This window comes from Magallana gigas, chromosome 10 (assembly GCF_963853765.1).
Source record: "Magallana gigas chromosome 10, xbMagGiga1.1, whole genome shotgun sequence".
NCBI lineage: Eukaryota > Metazoa > Mollusca > Bivalvia > Ostreida > Ostreidae > Magallana > Magallana gigas.
Window position 1 is genome coordinate 36,123,535 of NC_088862.1, and position 14,045 is coordinate 36,137,579.

Here is a 14,045-nt window from a genome sequence, read left to right on the forward strand (position 1 = left end):
TTTTTTTTTAATTAAAAAGGATATGAAATCATATATAGATATATTTCAACCTTGTTTAGCCATAGTGTATATACATATTTCTAAACAAATGCCACTTTTCTAACGTTTCGGGTAACGAGATCTCTCTCTCTCTCTTTCTCTCTCTCTCTCTCTTCTCTCTCTCTCTCTCTCTCTCTCTCTCTCTCTCTCTCTCTCTCCCCCCCCCCGAGAATCACTTAAAGCTATGTAAAGTCCAGTATGTACCCAATGTTTCAAACATTTCATAAAAATAATCAAAATAGTATAACCACGGATTGTGTGAACGTTAATAGTTTACAATGTTTAAGAAATCGGCGATGCAAGTTTTGTCGAAAAACAAAGAAATGGTTACGGTCTAAGAAAGGAAATATTTTTGTGACTGTTTTAATAAGAATAACAGTTTTAAATCTTAGTATGTGTTATCTTATCCCGTATAAAAAATCTAGCAAAATATTAAACTTATCTGGTCAGCGATAATCTCCGTCCGTATTCATCGAAAGACATTAGGCCAATAAGCCGTATATGGAAGTTGCACGCTTATTGCACGGTACGGTACGCTTTTTTGTCCGTCTGGAGGCGGGTCTTGCATAAATTATCTTGCACGCTTTTTGCACGGTACGGTTCGCTTTGTGAACGGTACGGTTCGCTTTGTGAACGGTACGGTTCGATTTGTGAACGGTACGGTACGCTTTGTGAACGGTACGTTTCGTTTTGTGAACGGTACGGTTCGTTTCTTGCACGGAACGGTACGGTTCGTTTTAGAGGTGTAGTAGCACGTTTCAGGGTCTGTACAATAATTTCACTTGACACCGACTCTAATGTTGTTATTTTACTTGAATTGATATGATATCTGATAATTACACAGATATGTATATTCATGGTTACACATTTCCAAACATCTTCTTTGTTATTAAAAAAATGAGTTCGGTAAAGTAACACCTCTTAAAAATAGCACCGCTAAACAGCAGCGCCCCCTCAATATCGGCCGATGAAAAATGTCACAGGCAGTTTTCTTATAACCAATTTCACCTCAATGTGGGTTGACTTAAAATTTACATTGAAATATGTTTTATATAAACCCTTCGAAAACCGTCGACCCCTGTTCGACGGACGCCAGTCGTTTTTCAGTCATCAGATGTTTAATGAACATGTGAAATTAACCAACTAAAAACCGCTATAAATGTCCAGTGTATCGGTGCTTGATAAGACGCAATATATAGTGATTTTTTTATAAATCACATTTTATTTATCAGTGAATATAAACGTTATAATATATACTAAGGTGCAGTTTTATAAATATATTAGATCAATCATGACAAAAAGAAAAAAAAAAAAAATATATATATATATATATATATATATATATATATATATATATATATATATATATATATATATATATATATATATATATATATATATATATATAACACTTGTATTTGAGGAATTATCGTGTCTTACCACACATTCACGCAATGAAAGAACACTTCCTAATCTAAAGTGTGCACATTAACTCGCCAAAATTAACATGTCAACTTTATTGTTACTATTTTTTAAATATACATTTATGTTTGCTACGCAAAATACTAGTTTCAAACACCCCCCCCCCCTTCAGACCCTAGATAAAATATTAGATATACAAGGAAAACTTTCTTACCGTTCACCGAATTCTGGATCTGTTTTACTTTCGCAATAATTTAAGAGAATAAATCTTTTCAACTCCCAGGATGAAATCATCCAATTGTCTTTACACACGTAAGATACACAAGGAATTTTGTTAAAAAAAAACAAAACGAGTTGAACATTTATACCATGCAGTTATTTTGCTATAAAGGTTTAAACTTGATTTGTATGGGCTTTGAATATTTTTTTTATTTAATACAGGTTTGTTGGACAAGATTGACTAAATGCTACCAAACTGAATTAAAATGATGCCATATGCAGACGGTATCTTTTGGTTGTGAGAATTATAAGTGAGATAAGCTAAATTGAGGGGTCGTAATCATGAGACTGTAGAGCTTGATATGCTCAAGTTCACAAACACGTGTTCAAACTTTGTTCCGTAATTTTGTGATAGGTGTCACGAGTATCCTGACGTTAACAGTTTTATAATAATTGTCCTTTTATTCATTTTGAAAATATCCTTCTTTCATGATTATCTTTTTATTTTTTGTGCATAGCGTATCCCCTCATTCATATTGACAAAATCGCAAATTCGTTTGTTTCTTGGCATGTATATGTCAATTTTACTTAAAACGTTCGGGGTTATACATACAAGTCCAGGACCAAATTTGATAAAGGCTGCATCGTTCGAGTTTATCATGTACACTTGATTAATCTTTGTTCCATATTTTTATGCCCCCCTTTGAAGAAGGGAGGGCATAATGCTTCGCTGCTGTCTGTCGGTCTGTCGGTCGGTCGGTCTGTTGGTCGGTCCACCAACAGTTTCTGTTTATTTTCTTAGCAGAGGATGAACATATTGAAATGAAATTTAGTATACAGGTTTATCTTGATAATGTCTAGGTCAAGTTAGATATTGGGCGCGACCGAGCCATTTTCGACAGAGTAAGGGCCCTTGGACTTAAAAAAAATTCCAGTTATTTGCAGTTTCCGCTCATTTTTTAGCAGAGGATGAGCATATTGATATGAAATTTAGTAAACAGGTTTATCGTGATAATGTCAATGTCAAGTTTGATATTGGGCGCGATCGAGCAATTTTCGGCTGAGTTATGGCCATTGGACTTAAAAAAATTCCAGTTATTTGCAGTTTCCGTTCTTTTTCTTCACAGAAGATAAACATATTGAAATGAAATTTGGTATACAGGTTTATCATGATAATGTCTAGGTCAAGTTCGATATTGGGCGCGATCGAGCCATTTTCGACAGAGTTATGGCTCTTTGGACTTCGAAAAATTCCAAATATTTGCAGTTTACACTCATTTTCTTTGTGGGTGTTTCCCAGGTAGGGGGCATACATGTAAGTGTTTCACAAACATCTCTTGTTTGTGATTGATGTTGATGTCACAATATACATTTCAACGTCAGGATACTGGTGACATCAACAAATGCACAGAACATTAATGACAAGATATTCACAAAAGAGGATATTTTCAATATGAAAAAAGACATTTAGAATAAAATTTCAACGTCAGAATAAGTTTAAGCACGTGTGCATGAAAATGTGCATAATAAGCATAACTTCCCATCATTCATATTGAGAAAAATTGCGTATTTGTGAGTATCTTACCATTTATTTCGTTAACCTCTAACAAAACGTTCCACTTCAAACATTCAGGGTTATACATACATGCCCAGGACCAAATTTGTTAAGTACGACATCGATTACACTGATAATACGGACATCGTGATCAATACTAATGATTTGAATTATATCATCGGGTATGACAAATCAAAGTGTTTACCTTTGCAAATATGTTTTTCTATATGAAATATGATTATTTCTGTGAAGAGGTCACTATGAATACTGTAAATTCCTAATTAAACGCGAGGAATTAATTTCCGCGTAAAATCGCGAGAAGCCCGTCACGCGAATTTTAAAATCTCGGTTTTAATTTTCAGACATATGTAAACTACATGAAACTATGATAAAATTTCGGCATTCGCGATTTTATGTTCTCGCGATTTGAGGGAAAACCGTTGAATCGCGGAATTAAGTACTCGCGTAAAAAAAGGAATTGTATCATCGGGAATGATAAACCAAATTGTTTACATTTGCAGATATGTTTTTTCTATATGAAATATGATTCTCTCTGTGAAGAGGTCACTATGAGTACTGCACGGGCTTATCGTTTGAAGGTTGTTCTATTGTAGACATACTGTCACGGTTATGCTTATTTTTTTTTTTAATTTTTAACTACTGTAGACGTATATTTTTCCATGGGGTCATAATTCCGCGGAATCACAATATCAATTTAATCCGCGGGTGAAAATTTACGCGGATTCTTTAAAAGAAAAAAAATCATTTGAATACTGTGGTTTATCAATATTCGTTGAACACCAATTTTCGTGGATTTCGTTGTTAAGTTGATCCACGAAATTAAATGTTCATTGAAGTTCAATTTCAACTGACATTTTGTATTGATAGGATCATTGGCCACGAAATTACGTATCCTTGAAACTGTGGTTTTCAGAAAATCCACGAAAATTGATACCCACGAAAAATTATGAAACCACAGTAATTATTATTAAATTTAGTTCTGAGCGATTTTCAAAACCTAGAATTTGTCCAACTTTGGATTTAAATTACTAAAATTGCTAAAATCGTCTTGTGATCTTTATTAACTGTCAATTTATGGGTTCAAATGTCGTTTAAATTATGAATTGATCAGTTTTATCAATCAAAAGTCAGAGCACAAAGGGATCTAAAAATTGCAGTATAAACACGGGTCTTAACGTGTAGTTAATTGGGTCATTGAAAGACAGACCCGCTTGGGGCTATTTGTCGTCTGACACGTGCCGTTATCTCAAGCTGGGAGAAGTTTAAATTCCATGCAAGTAAATTTACCGAAAATTCAAATCTTTAGGAGATTAAATTATTTATTATGTGAATTTTCAATACAAATCTGTTTGACAGTTTTTATAGATAAAAATGATATACAGTGGGTACACGTATATGCAAGTGTTCTATAATGTAGTAACTTCCGATTATCCTTATTCATGTAATGCAATTTCAAAATTTCATTCCAAAATGCACTTTAAGTACACTGGGAAAAAATTCCGCGGAAAATTTGTGCCCGCGTTCATAGCGTAAATTAATACCACGCGGACAAAAGTACGTCTACAGTATTTTTTTTAAATTTTCTACAACTACCAAGTATAGTGATTTTACGAAATGATTCATCTGAGTGTAAGTTTAAGCTGCATGCCTCGAGTGAACTGAAGACCGTGACGTGGAAATTAATGTGTAATTTCTGTCTATATATAAACACAGTTTGATCTGATTATTTTTAAAGAACCCTCCACATCCAAATTTTAAGGGAAAATGGTATTTGATGCAATTGCTTTTTACCAGTCATCGCCTATTTCTCTTCTTAATAAATATATATCCCTTTTAATTTCACCTTAATTAAGTAAGATTCTAACAACTACATTTTGACTTTTTTTGAAAGCATCATTCAAAAAGAGTCAAAACGGATACACGTAGACATTGGTATCATCTTGTAAGTTGTGTTAACAGTACATGTTTGTGCAGTGTAAAACCTCCCGTCTTTAAAGAAAGCCCCGACAGGCTGATTGCTTTTATTCCAGGCCATCAAAGTGAAAAGATATATTTGGAAATGCAATCTTATGTACTGAGCATTGTGCTACACAGTAGACAAAAGTAGACATAAAGTATATACTGTATATCGGGTTATTTTCGCCGCTTGGAATTTTTGCCTTTCTACATTTGCTGCATAAAATCTTAAATTCGCTATCTTTATAGAAAGATAATATGAGACAATGGAATTCGTCCACTCTTACATTGATCTGCTGACAGCGAAGGCGAAATAGGTTAAAATAAACAAGGCGAATATTTCTCTATATACAGTATATTATTAAATGAAGAACTTTCAATATCGATAAAGCAGTAGCATATTTTCAATGTTTTACTTCAACAGTTAACCTGTATAATAAAGAAAAGTATACCTTTTAAGTGCTATAAAACAGTGCATTATAAATATACATATCAAATACTGAAATGACATCGGTTAAAATCCCCAGGTAAATGAAGTATCTACAACTTAAAACAAACTATTACAAATATTTGCAAGATACTTATACCTGCATTTATTTGTTAGAACCGATAAGCTTTCTAGAGGATGCGTTAAATCGTTTAACTAATATATTTGTATGGGATTGTGTATATTCTGAAAGGTACCACCCTTAAACTGCGAGTCGATCAGATTCGTCGGTAAAATAAGGCAGGGTTTATCTGAATTACGACAAATTTAGGAGGTGATTCCCGTAAATCATCCAAAGATTATCCCTTAGAATAAAATATAAAAGGGTATTTTTTATTGCTTTAACTACTTTATCAACATTGCTGATTTCTAAATTGTTTTCTCTTAAAACGAATTGTATTAATTTGCTCACCAAGTATGGATATGATAATTTACGCTAAAAACATTTAAAGATGAATTAAACAGTTGTACCTTTTCTTCCACCAAAACGAACCCCCTTGACGAAATACACATGTTGCATGTTTACTGTTACGTCATATATAATGTTTTTATCACACTCACTCTTAAGGTATGTCGCGGGTTTGCTTTCGTCATCAAATTCAGTACTCAACTTACACAACTCGAGTGGCCGTTCTGCGCACATTCATTTATATGATGTCATAACGGAGACTTCTTAAGGTTTCCTGCTTAACTTTTTCTAACGCCAAATGCCCTGAGTTATAGTAAATTTATCCGATTTATTGCTATGGTGTAAATGTAGTAAACCGTACTTTATTTGCATGTGCGAATCATACGTTGGAAATGCAGATTCGAAGCAATACATTATAACTACGTAGATTATTGCGTGGACCCTGAGGTCCACGCAGAAAATATATAAGCGAGGTTATTCCGGATGCTATGGGGAAAATTCAGCCTGCGCATGAGCTAGCCTGGTTCCTGTGCGTAATGGGTAGCTCAGGGAACCAGGCTAGCACACGTTTATCTGAATCGGGAACGGGATTCCATGCCATAAGTTCAAAGCTGCTGTAATTGTAAAGTTGTCGGTAAACAGTACAGAAAACAAAGTATTCCTTTTAAAGAAACTATCATAATACAAGTACTAGTAATTACTAATTAATTTCAACATTTTTTGCGAGTTTTTGCACATTTCGATACATCATTTAATTTTCGTTAAAAAAAACAAGACGCATAGGGGCCACATCATTAACCTTAGCAACAACAGTCCTAATTCTGATCAAATCAGCATTACAGTATCAAAATAAAACATCTTGACAATTAAGTACAGTAGATCTTGCTAAAAAAAATCAAAATAAATCTGCTGATTTATATCCACATATTTTTATGGTAAATATCAAGCCCCTTTTGTTGTTTAATCTGTAATAAGATTTTTCTCTTGTCCTGTATTCCATCCCCCCCCCCTTTGTGGCCCCACCTTTTTTTTAGTTAATCATGGTTTGATCAAACTTTAATCTGCACAACCTGTGCTTTCACACAAGTTACTGCTTTTGCTTTTTGGACTGAAAACTGTTCAAGACAATTTTAAAGTTTTTACGTAAAATGTTGACCCCCCCCCCAACCCAACCCCCCCCCCCCCTAGTGTGGCCCTAACATACCGCCGGGATCATGATTTGAAAAAAAACACTTTAATCTACACTGTCTGAGGATGCTTCCATACAAGTTTAAGTTTTTCTGGCCGAATGGTTTTTGAGAAGATTTTCTCAGATTTTCTCTATATATTCCTTTATAAAAATTCGACCCCCCCCCCCCCATGTGGCCCCATCCTACCCCCGGGGACCATGATTAAAATAAACTGTATCTACACAATCTGAGAATGCTTCCATCCAAATTTGAGCTTTTTTGGCCAAATCGTTTTTGAAAAGAAGATTTTTAAAGATTTCCTTTATATTTTCCTATGTAAAAATTCGTCCCTCAATTCTGGCCCCGCTCTACCACCATGGACCATGATTGTAACAAATTTGAATCTACACTATCTGTGGATGTTTCCATACAAGTTTAAACTTTTCTGGGCAAATAGTTTTTAAGAAGTTTTTAAGAAGAAGATTTTTAAAGATTGTTGCTATACATGTATATTCCAATGTAAAAGTCCATCCCCCATTGTGGCTCCACCCTAACCCCGGGGTCCATGATTAGAACGAACTTGAATCTACACTACCTAAGATACTTCCATACAAGTTACTGCTTTTCTGGCCTAATACTTTTTGAGAAGAAGAATTTTGAAAAATACCAACAAATTTTTAATAATTCTTTAATATTTCCCCTTTAAAAAGGGAGTGGTCCTTCATTTGAACAAACTTTATTTCCCTTCACCCAGTGATGCTTTGTGCCAAGATTGGTCGAAATCGGCCAAGTGGTTCCAGAGAAGAAGATGAAAATGTGAAAAGTTTACAACAACGCCAACATCAACGCCAACGACAGAAAACTGCATATTTTGATCAGAAAAGCTCACTTGAGATTTCGACTCATTGTCTTTAAACAAAGTATAGACATGCATGAATGAAGGAAAATTTGATATGATAGATTTAGGAGGATTTATGCCCCTTTTAATATCAAATCATTTTGTTTATAAAATGCATATTGAGGGAGATACATACACAATGCTCAGAATTTTTTGTCGATTCATTATTGTTTTCTTGTTCTTTTGTTAACTGCCCGGAGTCTGACTAAGAAAAAGATATAACTATATGGATAGTTAGATTATTTTATTCACTTTCATATACATGTACATCAAATGTGAATCATAAGTGAGATTACTTGGGGGAAAAAAACCCACGACATGATGTGCAAAAATGTGCAGAGCTATAAACACACGGTCCGTTACATCATTGAATAAGTCTACGTAGAGCTATAAACACAAGGCCTGTTATATCATTGAATAAGTTTGTGTAGAGCTATAAACACACGGTCCGTTACATCATTGAATAAATATAAACACACGGTCCGTTACATCATTGAATAAATATAAACACACGGTCCGTTACATCACTGAATAAGTCTGTGTAGAGCTATAAACACACGGTCCGTTACATCACTGAATAAATAATATGTTTTACGGTGTGACCGTTGGGGCGAGCGCAGAAGGAGTCACACATCTGTCATCATTGTTAAATGCAACCCGTGGACTTAACCAAACCAAAAAACTTTGGCTTTGTCTCGAAAACTTTTACCACCGCAAGGAACCGGAAGATATCAAACTTTTATTCCAATGGTCCCTTCCTAGGTTTATACACTTCAACAAAAAACTACCACTTAGCATTTATAAAATGTTAAACAGACTTATTAAAATATTTTGATAAACACAAAGCCGTTTTTTTTTGTCTTTTTTTTTATCTCTTCTTTGCCTTTTAATAATGATCATTAAAATCAATAAATTGTGTGTCTGTGTTATTTCTCATTTTGTTCCTTGTTGTTACCGGTGTTTTAATTTTCCTGTGACATCAATTTTGTTTTTAATCTTTTTAGTTTTTGTACGCTATATAAGCGTTGTAGACATGTGCCTTCCCCCTTTTTTTAATGTGTGATATCCAATATTATTGAAAGGTTTGACCACATATGCAACTATAACAAATACATGTAGATATTTTAACAGTTTAATTTTTTTCTTTTATTTATTCATTACATAATGACGTGGCTACACGTAGATCTAATAATGATTAGACTTTTCTTTTTTAATAATTTTTTGTCACCTACCTAACGTATACAATGATTGGATCAATATGACTATAAATTTAGCATGGAACTTGCATGTGTATTTACTGTGCAAAAAAAAAAATCATCAAAATAAATCAGCCAAAGAGTCACCGTTAATAGTGAGCGCAGTATCAGTATTAACGGTGACTCCCTACTGTGTACTTCCTACACGTTACATTCAGTACAGATGCTTGATCCACCTCTAAATGTATCGCGGGAATATAAAACGCGAGATCACTGTGACGTCATACTTAACTTTTTGCGCTCGACAGTTTTCGTAAATTGTCGGACAAATTCGGGGAAGGAAATGACGTCATAGGTACAGTTTTTTACGTAAGCATATGTGTTGTTTACTTTAATGTTTTTAAAAGGATTTTTTATTGTTAAATGAAAATGATGTATGCGATTTACAGGTAAGAATTTTCCTTAGAAACGCTTCCTGTTCCGCCAAGTTGCTATGCACCGCAAAGGATCACTGGGATAGTAGAACGTTTTCACGCGGGTCCAAAAAATTTTCTTTGAACAATGTGCAGATTTCAACTCGAATTTCCTCCGTTCGTACACGTTGTCTATGGAGCTCGCTACGCGAGCGGCGCTTCGCGCCGCCTCGCTACGCTCGCTATTAACACACGGTCCGTTACATCACTGAATAAGTCTGTGTAGAACTATAAACATACGGTCTGTTACATCACTGAATTAGTCTGTGTAGCTAGAGCTATAAACACACGGTCCGTTACATCACTGAATAAGTTTGTGTAGAGCTATAAACACAAGGTCTGTTATATCATTGAATAAATATAAACACACGGTCTGTTACATCACTGAATAAGTTTTTGTAGAGCTATAAACACACGGTCCGTTACATCACGGAATAAGTTTGTGTAGAGTTATAAACACACGGTCCGTTACATCACGGAATAAGATACCGGTTATCCGTCTCCTTAGGAAATATTTGGTCTGATTCCACCATAAACTGTGTTGGATACTTTAAATGAAAAATCATGGTCCGGAATCGACAATGTTTGTATTCAATAGCAGTCTTCATATCTAATGGTGAAAAAAAGACACAAGTATAAATACAAACAGTATTTAAAATAATATCAATTAATTATTGGTTATTATTTAATCGATCTGATTTGACTGCAATCTATTTTCAATAAATTCAAGTTTACATATAGCAACAGACAGCCATGTTTGGATGATCACAAAGTGTGAAATAAACAGGAGTCAGTATTACAGTCCATGTGAATTATACACAGGTCAATTTCAGCTGCAGATGTTGAACAAAGTGACAAACAACATGTGTGGTTTTGAGAGCAGACTAGATTTGTATAGAAACATTTACAACCTGTCAATATCCAAGCTATCTCCATTCTACAGCTGGTGTGGAGCTGTACATTGCCTCCCCATCAGGACGGGGTCTGTGTTCATCTACAACAAGTCATTAATTAGCTGTTAATTAATCTATATCATACAGGTTATGTAGTGATACATACACAACTACAAATAAATAAAATAAATAAAGACAGAGCTACATCTACAAATAAGTTCAAACTAACTACATTGCCACATGCTTTAATAGTTATGTAATTAATTAAATTAATTCAATTGACACATACTTGTAACAAAACAAATTACAACTACATGTGTCACTATATTAATATCTGGTTTATTAATCACGATGACCTAATTTATAAATTAACTAATTGGAATGACATGTGACTGTACATCTTATAATGAAATATATTTAATTTCTATTTATTTTAGACAAACAATGAATCCCAATGACTGGTAGACACAGCTAACCCTGTAACAATGAGTTGATTATATTGACAAACAATCACACAGATAAACATGTCTTACATGTATCTTATTGACTGATAATTAACACGGACTGTGTGTCTCAGTTATCTATATCTAATTAATGTGAATGATAATGACTCAGACTTACATGTCAGAGCGTCCTGTCTGGTGATATACCTGTACACACACACCTTGTTGTTGTTCCATGATCCAACCCAGAGACGGTGAGTGTTGACATCATTACTCAGGCTGTATGGTTTACCCGTCTCTTGTGATTTTGTCAGTAGGTGTGACAGGAACTGACCGTCCTTGTCCAACATATGTACTGTTTTTGTTGTATAATCACACAGCAGGATGTGTGACAGCGAGTCAGTACAGATTCCACATGGCCATAGTCCTGATCCTGATGGAGGTCCTGTGTAGGAGAAACGATGTCTTCCTCCACGCTCTGTCACCACTACAGCACCATCATCAGACACCACGATATCCCCATTGTTGTTCTCTGTTATATAGCGAGGTTCACTATACAGTCCCAGGCCTGTGTCGTATTGTATGGTCTGTGTGAGTTGTCCACTCTGGTTGTACCGGGTTACCTTGCCTGTGTCTGTATGTATATAATGCATCCCGACCAGTAGATCCCCAGTGGACGGGGACCAGTACACACACAGTGGTCTCCATGTAGAGTCTGTTCTCTTTATAAATGTGGTGGTTGTATTCATATCCTTTGACAGTTTGTTGATGTTATAATTCCTATCTATATAAATCAGTTCACTCTCACTGTTCACTGTGTGTAATCCTGTACCAAATAAATCACTACATGAATCCTCCACACGATGTAGAGTGACACCTGTTGTGTCTGTCAAGATGGGATTGATTCTCCAATCACTGACCCAGACCCGGTCTGATGTCACACAGGAAATGTGAAAACAATGATGAACATCTGTCACTGTGATGGCGTGAAGTAACTCGGGGGGAGACATCAGTTTCAGCAGACACTGGTTTCCTTGCTGTGGTTTTTCTGTCCCTGGGGTTGGGATTCCACTCAGTGACTCCATCACACGACTTTGATCTACAATCATCAAACGTAGAGTTCTAATCCTGTATTGTTTCACGGAGTAGATTAAGTAAATTCATTACTCTGGTTAAAGTAATTAACAAACTTGTTTAATGACTTCAAATGAATTGATCTTGTCTAACTTGTTTTCATAACCATGATAATGTTTGTATTTTCTTATTTAAATAAGTTTGAGTAATATACTACAAATGGTAACATGTACATACATGTAATAATGAATAACAATAACATGGAGGTATAACTAATGTATGATTTACAATCACAATAAAATAGATATAAACTGAATTAACAATTCAACATGACTTGTGTGATATAACAAAAATAACTAAGGTTTACTTAGATCTCATTGAAACCTGTATGATACCTAACACATATATACTACATCAATGATAATGACTCAGACTTACCTGTCAGAGCGTCCTGTCTGGTGATATACCTGTAGACACACACCTTGTTGTTGTCCTCTGATCCGACCCAGAGACGGTGAGTGTTGACATCATAACTCAGGCTCCATGGTTCACGCATCTCTAGTGATTCGGTCAGTAGATGTGACAGGAACTGACCGTCCTTGTCCAACATCTGTACTGTTTTGGTTGTATAATCACACAGCAGGATGTGTGACAGAGCGTCAGTACATATTCCACGTGGCTCTAGTATTGATTTTGATGGAAGTCCTGTGTAGGAGAAACGATGTCTTCCTCCACGCTCTGTCACCACTACAGCACCAGACGACCAGACAGACACCACGACATCCCCATTGTTGTTCTCTGTTATATAGTTAGGTCCACTATACAGTCTCCGTCCTGTGTTGTCGTGCTGTATGGTTTGTGTGTGTTGTCCGCTCTGGTTGTACCGGGTTACCTTGCCTGTCTTTGTATCACAGTTATACATCCCGACCAGTAGATCCCCAGTGGACGGGGACCAGTACACACACCATGGTCCCCATGTAGAGTCTGTTCTCTTTATAAATGTGGTGGTTGTTTTCATATCCTTTGACAGTTTGTTGATGTTATAATCCTCATCTATATAAATCAGTTCACTCTCACTGTTCACTGTGTGTAATCCATAACCACTACATGAATCCTCCACACGATGTAGAGGGACACCTGTTGTGTCTGTCAAGATGAGATTGTTTTCATGATCACTGACCCAGACCCGGTCTGATGTCACACAGGAAATGTGATAACAACAATCAACACCTGTCACTGTGAGAGATTGATGGAGCTCAGCACCAGACGTCAGCTTCAGCAGACACTGGTTTCCTACGCGTCGGTTTCCTCTCTCTGTGATTTGGATTGCACTCAGTGACTCCATCACATCCTCCTTGTTGAGTGACTCAGTCATGGAGAGCTGGCTGGTATGGAGTGTAGGATGTATCTGGGGGAGGGCTGTCTTTATGGAGGAGAGGAATTGTAGTGCACTGAATGTGAATTCTGGCTGTATATATCTGAGTTCATATGCCTGTAGGCTGACAATATGTATGATCATTTCTTTCTTCTGTTTTAAACATCTGTGTTTGAAATCAAAGTCACAGAACACATTACACATGAAATCGTTTTTTATATAGTCAATGAGATGCTTCAGTGTCTGGGCCTTTGTTAACATCTCTGATTGATAGAAGGAGAATTCTGTGCGACAGGTTTTGAAATCAGTTTTGATTCGTGGTAGGAGAACAGGTCTGTAAAAGAGAGCCTCACTTCTGATGGTGTGAATGGTTCCTCTGTGTTGTTGTCGCTTTGTTTTATAAGCTACCTGTATAT

At 35.7% G+C, this 14,045-nt stretch overlaps 2 protein-coding genes across 3 annotated transcripts in view; both read right to left on the minus strand.

Moving 5' to 3' along the window:
- The window catches only part of LOC105347843 (uncharacterized), a 239,174-nt gene that overhangs the window by 213,338 nt on the left and 11,791 nt on the right, over positions 1–14,045 (minus strand). The gene's annotated exons all lie outside the window — the stretch shown is intronic.
- The window catches only part of LOC105330472 (uncharacterized), a 320,443-nt gene continuing 315,876 nt past the window's right edge, over positions 9,479–14,045 (minus strand). For both annotated transcript variants that reach the window (XM_066073568.1, XM_066073567.1), the window contains 3 exons: positions 11,359–12,279; positions 10,756–10,838; positions 9,479–10,454 (listed from right to left, as the gene is read on the minus strand). In XM_066073568.1, the coding sequence (XP_065929640.1) occupies positions 10,771–10,838; positions 11,359–12,279 (989 nt within the window). In that variant the 3' untranslated portion in view covers positions 9,479–10,454; positions 10,756–10,770. The remainder of the gene's footprint in view (positions 10,455–10,755; positions 10,839–11,358; positions 12,280–14,045) is intronic.